This window comes from Antechinus flavipes, chromosome 4 (genome assembly GCF_016432865.1).
Source record: "Antechinus flavipes isolate AdamAnt ecotype Samford, QLD, Australia chromosome 4, AdamAnt_v2, whole genome shotgun sequence".
NCBI lineage: Eukaryota > Metazoa > Chordata > Mammalia > Dasyuromorphia > Dasyuridae > Antechinus > Antechinus flavipes.
This window is the reverse complement of record NC_067401.1, coordinates 449,308,417-449,321,134: the sequence shown is the minus strand read 5'-3', so window position 1 is coordinate 449,321,134 and position 12,718 is coordinate 449,308,417. Positions and strand designations below refer to the sequence as shown.

General features: G+C 33.8%; 1 protein-coding gene across 10 annotated transcripts in view; it reads left to right on the top strand.

Moving 5' to 3' along the window:
* The window catches only part of KYAT3 (kynurenine aminotransferase 3), a 55,246-nt gene that overhangs the window by 34,260 nt on the left and 8,268 nt on the right, over window positions 1-12,718 (top strand). For all 10 annotated transcript variants that reach the window (XR_007953890.1, XM_051999343.1, XM_051999342.1 and 7 more), the window contains 2 exons: window positions 6,594-6,683; window positions 12,218-12,404. Coding sequence is in view for 9 of the 10 variants with exons in the window: in XM_051999343.1 (XP_051855303.1) it covers window positions 6,594-6,683; window positions 12,218-12,404 (277 nt within the window). In the remaining variant the exon portion in view is untranslated. The remainder of the gene's footprint in view (window positions 1-6,593; window positions 6,684-12,217; window positions 12,405-12,718) is intronic.

Below are 12,718 nucleotides of genomic sequence, written 5' to 3'. Positions count from 1 at the left end.
AAGTCCATACATGGTTCTTCAGCATGTTGAGCATAGCTCCAAATTTTTCTCCAGAATAGTTCAACAAGTTCTGTACTCCTATCAGTAAGCAGTTCATTAGTCTATCTGATAGGTGTGAGGTGGCACCCTAGAGTTGCTCTAATTTGAATTTCTCTAATCAAGAATGAATGCCAGAGTAGATTAAAAGCCAGAATCCTACAATATGTTATTTACAAAAATGAGATTTGAAGAAGAGAGATACATACAGAGTAAAAATAAAAGGCTGAAGCAGAACCTGTTAAGCTTCAGCTGAAGTAAAAAAAGGCAGGGATAGCAATCATGATCTCAGATCAAGCAAAAGCAAAAATAGATGTAATTAAAAGAGATGGGGAAGGAAATTACATCTTATTAAAGGGTACCATAGATAGTGAAATAATATCAATACTAAACACATATGCATCAAGTGATATAGCATCCAAATTCCTAGAGAAAAAGTTAGTTAAAAAAATAGACAACAAAACTATACCACTGGGCGAATCTCAACCTTCATCTACCAGAACTAGATAAATATAACCAGAAAATAAATAAGACAGAAGTTAAGAAGGTGAACAGAATTTCAGAAGAGTCATCAGGCATTGATAGATCTTGGGAGATAATTGAATGAGGATAGAAAAGAATATCCCTCTTCTCAGCAGCATAAGGCCTCTACATAAAAATTGACTATGTATTAAAGCATAAAACCTTAAAAATCAAATCCAAAAAGGCAGAAATAGTACATGTATACTTTAATAAAAATTACATGTAATAAAGGACCATGAAAAATCGACCAAAAATTAATTGGAAACTAAATAAATCTAATCCTAAAATCATAGAACCAATAATTATATCTAAGAAAATAACAAGAATGAGACAATATGCCAAAACTTAAGGGACGCAATCAAAGTATTCTTAGGGAAATTTTATATCTCTAGATGCTTCTATGAATAAAAAAAGAAAAGGTCAATAAATTAGGCATGCAACTTAAAAAACTAGGAAAAAAAACAAAAACTTCCAATTTAATGCCAAATTAGCAATTCTGAAAATCAAAGGAGAGGTTAATAAAATTGAAAGAAAACTATTGAACTAATAAAGAAAACTTTAGTTGCTTTTATGAAAAAAAAGCAATAAAATAGATAAACCTTTGTTTAATTTGATTTAAAAAAAGGAAAAAGTTACCAATATAAAAAAATGAAAAAGGTGAACTTATTACCAATGAAAAAGAAATTAAAGCAATAAATAAGAGCTATTTTGCTTGATTATATGCCAATAAATGTAATAATCTAAGTGAAATTGATGAATTCCCCAGCTTAAGAGATGAACAAATAAATTACTTAAATAGGCCCATTTTAGGAAAAAAAAAATGAACAATCTCTTAATGAACCCCCTAAGAAAAAAATCTGCAGGGACAGATGGATTTATAAGTGAATTCTACCATACATTTAAAGAAGAATTAATTTCAATACTATGTAAACTACTTAGAAAAATAGGGAAAGGAGGAGTCCTACCAAATTAATTTTATGACACAAATATGGTGCTGATAACTTAAACCAGGAGAGAACAAAACAGAGAAAGAAATATAGACCAATTTTCCTAATGAATATTGATGCAAAAATCTTAAATAAAATATTAGCAAAGAGATCACAACAACTTATTAGCAGGATAATGCACCATGACCAAATAGGACTTATATTAGCATAATTGATTATATAAATAACCAAACTAATAGAAATCATATGATTATATCAATAGATGCAGAAAAAAACATTTAATACAATACTCATTCCTATTAAAAATATTTGAGAGTATAGGAATAAATGGAGTTTTCCTTAAAATGATAAGTAGCATCTATCTAAAACTATTAGCAAGAATTATATGTGATGCAGATAAAATAAAAGAGTTCCCCATAAAATAAAGGGTAAACCAAGGTTGCCAACTATCACCACTACTATTCAATAGTATACTAGAAATGTTAGCTTTAGCAATAAAAAAAGAAAAAAATGGGAGGAATTAGAGAGGGTAATGAGGAAACAAAACTAGCCCTCTTTGCAGATGATATAATATACTCAAGGAATCCTAGAGAATCAACTGAAAACTACTAGAAACAATTGAAGACTTCAGTAAAGTTGCAGGATTTAAAATAAACTCACATAAACCACATCAGCATTTTTACATGTTACCAACAAAGTCCAATAGCAAGAGGTAGAAAGAAAAATCCAATTTAAAATAACTGTAGATAATTTAAAATATTCAAATGTTTTCCTACCAAGACAAAGCCAGGATCTATATGAACATAATTACAAAACACTTTTTCACACAAATAAAGCTATATCTAAACAATTGGAAGAATATCAAGTACTCTTGAACAAGCCAAGCTAATATAATAAAAACAACAATTCTACTTAAACTAATTTACTTATGCAGTGACATAACAATCAAACTGCCAAGAAATTACTTTATGGAGCTAGAAAAATAGTAACAAAATTCATCTGGAAGAACAAAAGTTCAAGAATTTCAAGGAAATTAATGAGGGGAAAATGCAAAGGAGGATGACCTAGCTGTACAAGACCTAAAACTATATTATAAAGCATTGGTAATCAAAACCATTTAATAATGGCTAAGAAATAGAATAGTGAACCAGTGGAATAAGTTAGGTTCACAAGACACAGTAGTCAATGCCTAAAGTAATCAAGTGTTTGTTAAACTCAAAGACTCCAGATTCTGGGATCAGAACTCACCATTTGACAAAAATTACTGGGAAAATTGGAAAATAGTGTGGCAGAAACTAGCCATTGACCAACATCTTACACTCTATACCAAAAGAAGATCAAAATGAATTCATGATTAAGACATAGTGATATTGCAAGCAAGTTAGGAGAATGAGGGATAGTCTACCTCTCAGATCTGAGGAGAAGGGAAGAAGTTATGGCCAAAGAAGAACTAAAGAACATTATGAAATGAAAATGGATCATTTTGATTATATTAAATTTTAAAAGATTTTGTACAAACAAAACCAATGCAGCCAACATTAGAAACAGAAAACTTGGGGGAAATTTTACATCCAGCGTTTCTGATAGACAGTTACAAAATATAAAGACAATTGATCAAAATTTATAAGAATACAACCAATTCCCCAGTTGATAAATGATCAAAGAATATGAAGAATTTTCAGACAAATTAAAATAATTTCTAGTCATATTAAAATTATTTAAATCATTATTGATTAGAATAATAAGATAGACAACTCTGAGGTACCACTTCACACCTCTCAGATTGCCTAAGATGACAGGAAAAGATAATAAATGTTGGAGGGGATGTGAGAAAACTAGGACACTAACATGTTGGTAGAGTTGTGAACTGATCTAACCATTCTGGGGAGCAATTTGGAACTATGCCCAAAGAGTTATTAAACTCTGCATACCCTTTGATCTGGCAGTGTCCCTACTGAGTCTGTAGCCCAAAGAGATTATTAAAAAGGGAAAACAATTCACTTGAGCAAAAATGTACATAATAGTCTTTTTTTGTAGAGGCAAGGACCTGATAATTGAGTGGATAAAATGTCATATGAATGTAATGTATTATTATTATTCTGTGAAAAATGATGAGCAGGCTGATTTCAAAAAACAAAACAAAACAAAACAAAACTGGAAAAACTTAACATGAATCAATGCTAAGTGAAGTGAGTAGAACCAAGAGAACATTGTACACAGCAACAATAAGATTATGTGATGATCAACTGTGATGGACCTGACTCTTTTCAACAATCAGGTGATTGAAGGCAATTCCAATAGATTTGTGATGAAAAGAGCCAACCAAATCCAGAGAGAACTATGGAAACAATGTAAATAAAAGCATAATATTTTTACCTATTTTCACCTTTTTTTTGTTGTTATTGTTTTTCTTTCTCATGCTACTTTTTCCCCTTTTGGTCTGATTTTTCTTATACTGCAGGAGAGACATGGAAATATATTTAGAGGAATTGCACATTTTAAACTTATATTGGATTGCTTTCTGTCTAGGGGAAGGGAGAAAGGTAGGAAGGGAGGGAAAAAATTGGAATATGAGGTTTTGCAAGGATGAATGTTAAAAACTCTCTCTGCATGTATTTTGAAAAAAACTATTGTTGGAATTTTTTAAAAGGAATTATTTTCTTTATTGAGCTTTTGTACCTCTTTTCCCATTTGTCCAATTATGTTTTTAAGGGATTCTTCAGTGTATTTTTGTGCTTTGTTTACCATTAAGACAATTCTATTTTTGAAGGTGTTATTATCTTTAGGGTTTTTTTTTTTTTGCGAGATTTAAAAAAAAACTAAGTTGTTAATTATCTTTTCATATTTTTTTGCATCATTTTTGTTTCTTAATTCTTTCCTAACTCTTATCTTTCTTTAACTTTTCCAGGAATTCTTGTTTGGAGGAGGGGGGAGGGTTGTAGTTTTTTTTTTTTTTTTTTTTACATTGTCTTCTTCTGAGTTTATGTTTTGCCTTCTTTGCCACCATAGACTTTTTTGTTGTTTGCTAATTTTTACACCTAATAATTTTTTTTTTACTTTTAATTTTGTTAAAGTTGGATTCTGCTCACCTAGGGGATAGAGAGGCACTGCTCCAAGCTTCATAAAAATTTTACACTGCTGTTTTCAGAGCTTTTTTGGCAAGGTGGTTGGAAGGCTGGGGTTCTGCAAAATTTTGGTGGTGTGATTTGGGGAGAGATATATTCATTGCTCTCCTGGTAAAGGTCCCTGCTACCATGAAACTGCAAGCTATCCCCCTAGTTCCACTAGTTCTCTTTGCCTTGACATAAGGGCCCAAGTCTCTGCTCCCTTGTGACTGATCCAAGCTCTCCTCTCTACCCTGGAAGTGCAACCCAGGACTGCATAAATGCAATAAAGCTCTTTGCTATTTTATGAAACAGCAATACCTATCATTTACATGATGATCCTCCATAAAAAAATTTTGCAAAGGTGTTTATAATTGAATGATTGCTGACCTTGGCTACCACATTTGCATGCTTGGAAAAAGGTTAAATACTTGCTAGCAGTTTGAAATAGTAATTCAAATATTTGAAATAATCTGAGCTCTTTTGGGGTCTCTAAATTGTAATGACAACTTTATACAAATTAAACTTCTATCTTTTTTTTCAGTCATTTTCAATCATGTCTGATTCTTTGTAACTTCATTTGGGGTTTTCTTAGCAAAGACACTGGAGTAGTTTGTCATTTTCTTCTCTAGTGCATTTTACAGATGAGGAAACTGAGGCAGACAGGATTAAGTGATTTGTCCAGGATCACACAGCTAATAAGTGTCTGAGGCCAGATTTGAACTCAGGAAGGTGAGTGTCTTCCTGTATTTAGGCCAAGCACTCTTATCTCCTGTGTCACCTCGCTATCCCCCATTATAGTTCTATAGAAAACTATAATAAAACATAATGGTGTTTTTTCCTTTATCTCATTCCATTTTTGGCATTATTAATTTATTTTAACAAGTCATATTGGAGCTTGTATTTGTATATCTGATTTTTCATCTTTTTCTTATGGCCACCTTTGCTTTGGTGTCACTAAATCTCGATTATTTAATTCTTCATAGAATTTCTCTACTTATTTTTTCCAACAGATTTTAACTCCTAATCTGCAATTATCTTCCCATCTCTTTTCTTTTATGTTTTCTATGAGCTTTAAGGAGAGATGACTAAGTGGCTTGTCTCATTTCTTATTGAATTTAGGCACAGATTAAAGCTTATTCTGCTAACTTCTTTATTTACCTCTTCAAGAATAAACAAGTGCCAGCCTTCCTTTTAGCTGCAACTTCCATTTATAGCAATAACATCAATATCAGTATGGTTCATTTCTATCTCACTGATGTTGGCCAAGGACCTTACTTTTCGGTCATCAGCTATCAAATTAATGTTTATATATGGCTAAAAAACTGATATTAATGATATCCTTAGTCCTTTTTCCACTACTCAATCACTATCGTAGTGGAAATAGAAGGGGACTTACAACAAAGCTGAGGGTTATTTTATTTCAAAGAATTCATGACTTAATTGCCCTGGGGCTGAGCTAGGCTGTCTTTGAACAACAGATAGTCTCATCTCTGTTTCAGTGTTTATTAATCTAGTACCTCTTGTATCTGACCGTAGTGAATGCCCTTTTCCATCCACATGTCCCTGAACCATCTTTAGTTGCCCTTCAAGGCTACCATACTCTGATACTAGCTTTGCTGTTGGGTCCTTCTTTCTGTTGTCTGTGATAGAAGATCAGGGATTTAAAAGGTCACTTAATTGTAATTTCTATTGCACTAATAGAACTTAAGGATTTTGCAAGAGCAGATATATGGGAATTGGGACTTCATCCTCCTGTTCAGACAGTCTTCTTGGCCCAAAGTTTATATTAAGGTCAATGAAATTAATGATAGATTTTTATTTTGAAAGAAAGTGATAAAAATGAGTCCCAATTCCCATATTTATGCCTTCACAATATGTTTGTAAATTTGTAAACTACATACAACTTTAAAATTTTCTACTCTCTTAAATTTGGTATTATAATTAGATTGTTTATATTTGCTCTTGCTGTTTCCTGTCTTAGCTTGGTTGGTCTATTGGTCCTAAGAATCTCATAAGACAAATGCAGATTGTCCAACAAAATGTCATTTATACTTGTGCAACTCCTTTACAGGTAAGTGCAAGTGGTACCTGGAAATTTATGAGTTTTTTTGTTTGAAGTTAGCACTTGATGTATATTTTAAATAGTTAAGTTTTTGCCTCCATGCCTAGAAATAAGCTTCACCCCACCTTAAGTCCAACTCCTAACATTTTGGACAATTTAGAGAAAATTACTAATTTCAGTGAGTGTTTTCATTATCAATCCTAGATGTTTTATATATAAAAAAGTGACTTTTCTAAGCAAATGTTTCTATAGATAAAGTATTAGCTTTTGGCTGTTAGATATTTTGTGAATTATATTTTTATTGAAAAAAAAAAGTATTTCTTTCTAAGAAGCAAAAACCCACCATTAAAAACTCTTGAATAGAACAATCTATTTTTAAATACAGATTTTTCAATAAGGATTTAAAATATTTTCCTAAGGTCTATTAATTACAATAACACTGGATTCTTTTTAAACAACCTTTTTTATTGATAACCTCAATGAAAACAATAAGAACAAAAATAATAATAGTTGCCCTTTATGCAGTACTTTTAAGATTTACCAATAATTTTATATAATAGATGGCATCCTTTTCAAATTCAAAGAACATAGAAACTAGGTAAAAGAGAATCAATATCCCAAATCATTGCAGCAATCCAGATAGAAACTAACAAAAGGAAAATTAGAAGTAAAAGTTCTATGTTTAGAATTCAAAAGCTGCTTCTAGGAAAAATGTCCCCTCCAATTAGTTCCCCCAGAATGAATATAAAGAAACCATATTGTGAGTTGAACTTTAAAAAATTAGACTACTTATACTTAGGCATATTTAGATGATATTAAGTACATAATCTAATATTTTTTTAAAAGACAATGATTTTTATTTCAAAACCAGTAATATTCAATATATACAACCAAGGCATATTGAGTAAAACCTCAAATCTCAAAATTTCAGAATTAGAAAGAACCCAAAAGCCCATGTAGTCCAACCCATAAGATAAACAACAACAATAAAAAATTCCTCTCTGGTATTATAACTTCCTAACAAATAGCTATTACTTCTTTGTTTGAAAGTGTGCTACAAGAGAGTTGATACTTCCCTTATTAGCTCATTCCACTTTAAGAAAGCTCTGATTATTGTTTTTCTAGATATCACATCCAAATTTTTCTCATTACAGATTCCACCCTAGAGATAGCTTGGCATGGAAATAAAGAACTAGCCTCAGAGTCAGGAAAACTTGAGTTCAAATCCCCACTTCTGACACAACATTGACTGGGTTGCCTGGGCTGCCTGGGCAAGTTGCCCTGGCCAAGTGTCTTAAAACTCTGACTCTTAGAGCAGGTGGAAGGTTCCACCATTTTTCCAGTCCCTCAGATCTGCAATTTTAAGTCATCCTTCACTCCTTCCTCTCTTTCACTTTTTCTCTCTGATCAGTTGCCAGGTCTACCTTTCTGACATCTTTCCCCTTCTTTCCACTTAGCTAGCTCTCCCAGACTCTTATCCTAGATTCCAGTCGGAAATTCTGAAATGCTCACGATGCATACTATCACTACCTTTGCTCGAGAATCTCCAGTGTCTCCCAATCACTTCAGGATAAAATGCAAACTCTTTTCTTTGGTATTTCAAGTGTTTCATAGTCTGACCCCAGCCTGTCTCTCCAGAATTCATATCGCTGTCCCAAATGCTTTCTACATTGCTAGTAAACCTATCCTTTTTGCCATTCCTCATGTACAGTGCCCATCTCCCACCTCTGTGCTTAACACAATGTGTCTTCCTTGCCAATCTTGTAAAATTCCTTGAGTCAGCTGCCACTTTTTACATGAGGTCCATTTGTGTCTTCTACGAGGATATGTCAGAGGCAAGTCACTTTTGTCTTTGTGTCCAACATCATCTTCATCAGCCTCTCCAGGAAATTAACAGGAAACTCAGCATCATGGAGATTGCTTCAGCTTTGGTGCTGTCACCTTTGTTAGTCCCCTCCATTTCTCCAGCCTTTCTGGTGCATTGTAGAGCAGAGCAAAGAGCTCCACCCGTGATTCCCATCTCTTCACTCGCCACTAGCTATTCACTTGGATTCTACTCCAGTGTTATCATGCTCCTCCCACACTAAGTACCCTTCTTTTCGGTTTCCTTTTGTGCATTGCCTTCCCCTGTTAGAATGTAAGCTCTTGGAAGGCAAGAATTGTCTCTTTCTTATTTGTATCACCAGCATTTAGCTTAGCACCTGACATATGATGAGCACTGAATAGATCTTATTGATTTACTGATTACTGCTCTCCCCACTTCCAGTTGTTAGCATTCCCTTAAAATATTTTTCTACTTACTTTCTACATGTTTTGTGACATTCTGTACTAAAGCTATTCTTTCTTAGTGGACAAAGAGCCGTCTTTGGAACCAGGAAAACCTGGGTTTGAATCTGATTGGGCTACAACTGGCCATGGAACTCAGAGCAATTTTCTGTAAGTTGGAAGGCAAATTCTAGTCAGAATGGGAGAGCGCTCCCTCATCAGAAGTTCCCTCTGCCAGTAAAATCATAGGGCAATTTCAAAAAGAAAAAAAACTATTGTTAACAATGAAATGTATGGTTATGTTGTATCCATCTTTATATGTGTGACTTATCCATGTGCATGTTGGTTCCCCGAGTCGAGTATACCCTTCTCCAAGCAAGGACGAGACAAATGCTCTCTGCTGAGCCATGTCCAGATCTACATATTTTATTATTGTCTGACCCACTTCTCTCCACATAGCCTATAGATCTCACAAGAATTGTGTTAATGATCTTATCTAATTTAACAAGTATTAAGTACCCTTAGTATACTATGTATTCTACTAGGGGCCAGAGATATAAAAACAAAATAAAAAAAAAAAATAATCCTTGCTCTCAAGGAACTTACTCTCCTGAGAGATACACTATGTGTACAGATAAGCAAAGTTATCATAATTTAAGAAAGGTAAGAGAGGAAGCAATGACTAATGGGGTCAGGAAGGCTCCCTATAGGAGGAAACACATGAGCTGGGCCTGGAAGGGAGTCGGAGATTCTGCAGAAGACACCCGTTCTCAGCATTGGGCCACCACTAGGGGGCCTTTTCTCCCATAAGTTACTTGTTTTCTCTTAACACTAGGAGACTAAGGTTACCTCCATTGGAAACTCCAGACCTAGTGACCCCTTTATAGTTGCATCTTGGGAAACTGAGGTCTCTAGTTGGTCTCTACTTGTCTGGTCTTAGGGCCCCTTCTTATAGTCCTTATTACAGATTCACTGAAGGAGTGATAAAGGAATTCACATCATAAGGGTAAAATTTGGCAATTGGTACTGCTTTCCCCTTAGAGGGATCATACTCTGATTGATTACCTCTTCCTACTTATTGCATGGACATGAAATCTGTCTGCTTCTCCAGTGGCCCAATATATTCTTCCTTGCTCTCCATCTTTTTGAATGTTCATACTAGCCAAGCAGTCAAATCTCTAGATGGTAGGATGCCCTGCTCAAAGATCTTTTTAAGTGCTTACTTAGGATCCTGTGAAATACTTCTCAGAGATAATACTGTTTTTCCAAAGTCCTGATCTAATTTCTGAGAACTCTGTCCTTGCCACATAATTATTTCCATAGAATGAGAACCATTTTTAAAAAACAACAGCCAAAACAAACAAACAAACAAACAAACAAACAAAAAAACCAGCCTAGGAATCTGGACTGGTTTCGATTTTTCTAGGATGCCTATAGGTAGCTTCAGAGGAAGAAAGAGGCTAATATCTGGGTCAGGTTTATTAGTACCAATTGCTGCTTTCCTGTTCAACCCACCCCACCCCCATCCCAATAGTATTTGTACTGATAAAACATGAAATAACCAAAGATCCTATGAATTCAATGACATTTTGAAATGTATTCATATTACTTATTATAACAGCATCAAGATTGGGAATATAACTTCACATCCATAACCTCTGTAATAAGCAGAGTTAGACACTTGCGGACATTATGAACCTATTAAGTCCATTAACAAGGCAAAGCAATTTGTAGAAGACCAAATCTATGAAAATATTAACCTCAACCGGGAGTTTTGCCATAGCCCAACTGCAATGAATCTTCACCTTTTTCCCACACTTGCCTCCAGCACCTTGGTTATATCCTTTTCACTTATCCAAGCCAAATTCATCCACTCTACCTGCCCTGTGTAGGACAGGTCATGAAACACTGGTAGAAGGAAAGAAGAACAAGAAGAGTTTGTCATTCTCAATTAGATTAAGTCAACCTCAGCCAGGAACAGCCTTGATAACATTCTATTTCCCTTCTTGTAGTTTCAAAAGGAAAGGGAAAAGAGTGTGGTAGAAAATTACAAGGTTAAGTATATAAATAAGTGTATTTATATATATGTATATATATATGTGTGTGTGTGTGTATAATGTATAATATATGTATATACACACATACATATATATAAACTATAATAAATAGCCACAGACATGTCAATAAAAAAGAAACATTAACTTTAACCATTATATATCCCTCAGATTGGCTAAGATGACAGGAAAAAATAAATGTTGGAAGGGATGTGGGAAAAGTGGGACATTAATACATTGTTGGTAGAGGTGTGAATTGATCCAACTGTTCTGAAAAGCAATGTGGAACTATGTCTAAAAAGCTATCAAAATCAGCATACTCTTTGATCCAGCCATGTCTCTACTGGGCCTGTATCCTAAAAAGATCATAAAAAGAGGGAAAATACCCACATGTGCAAAAACGTTTGTGGCAGCTCTTTTTGTAGTGGCAAGGAACTAGAAACTGAATGGATGTCCATTAGTTAGGGAATGGCTGAACAAGTTATGGTATATGAATATTATGGAATATTATTGTTCTATAAAAAATGATCAGCAGGATGATTTTCAGAGAGGCTTGAAGAGACTTAAATGAACTGATGCTGAGTGTAGTGAGAACCAAGACAACATTGTACACAGAAACAAGATCATGCAATGATCAACTCTAATTGACATGACTCTTTCAACAACAAAGTTATTGAGGCCAGTTCTAGGTCCAATGGGATGAAGAGAGCCATCTGCATCCAGAAAGAGGACTATGAGAACCAAATGTGAATTACAACATAGTAGTTTCATTTTTGTTGTTGTTGTTGTTTGCTTGCATTTTGTTTTCATTCTCATTTTTTTCCTTTTTGATCTGAATTTTCTTTTGCAGCATAATAATTGTGGAAATAGTATAAAGGAATTGGATGTGTTTAGCATATATTAGACAACTTGCTGTCTAGGGGAGGGAGAAAGAAGGAAGGGAGAAAAAAAATGGACCACAACATTTTGCAAGGGTGAATGCTGAAAACAAACTGTTTCTATTTGTATGTTTTGAAAACAAAAAGTTTTAATAAACTTGAAAAAAGAGAAAAAAATATTAACTTCAGCTAACACTAGAAAGAAAATTCTCTTATTTGCTTAGTTAAGTAATCATTGGCTTATTAATCAAGAATGATGCTGACTCTTTTTATTAAATTTGCATTACAATAATTAATGGGGAAAAACCATCTATTTTTCCATGTTTTTGAATCTTTAAAATAACAGGAAGCTTTGGCTCGAGCTTTTTGGTATGAAATAAAACAACTGAATGATCCAGAATGCTACTTTTATTCTCTGCCCCGGGAGCTGGAAGGGAAAAGGGATCGGATAATCCAGTTACTCCAAAAAATTGGACTGAATCCCATAATCCCTGAAGGGGGATACTTTGTCATAGCTGATGTTTCAGTGCTAAGTAAGTAAAAGTTTTGTAAAATTTTTGGCATATGTAAATATAGGTGTGGAATGATGTTTTTTTGTTTTGCTTTGTTTTGCTTTGTTTTGTTTTTTTGTGTAGTTCTATCTACATTCTAACTATGGAAAAGAACAATCTTCCTATGGGATTGGTAAAGATTTGTTTTTCTCAGAAAATGTGCATATATCAATTCCATCTTAAAATAATCTTTATTATAAGTAGTTCTAGTTAACACATGTGATTCTGTAATGTTTATCAAGCTAGCAGATATGTTATAAAAAGTCTCTTTATAGAAAAGAGGAAAAAACAGAATA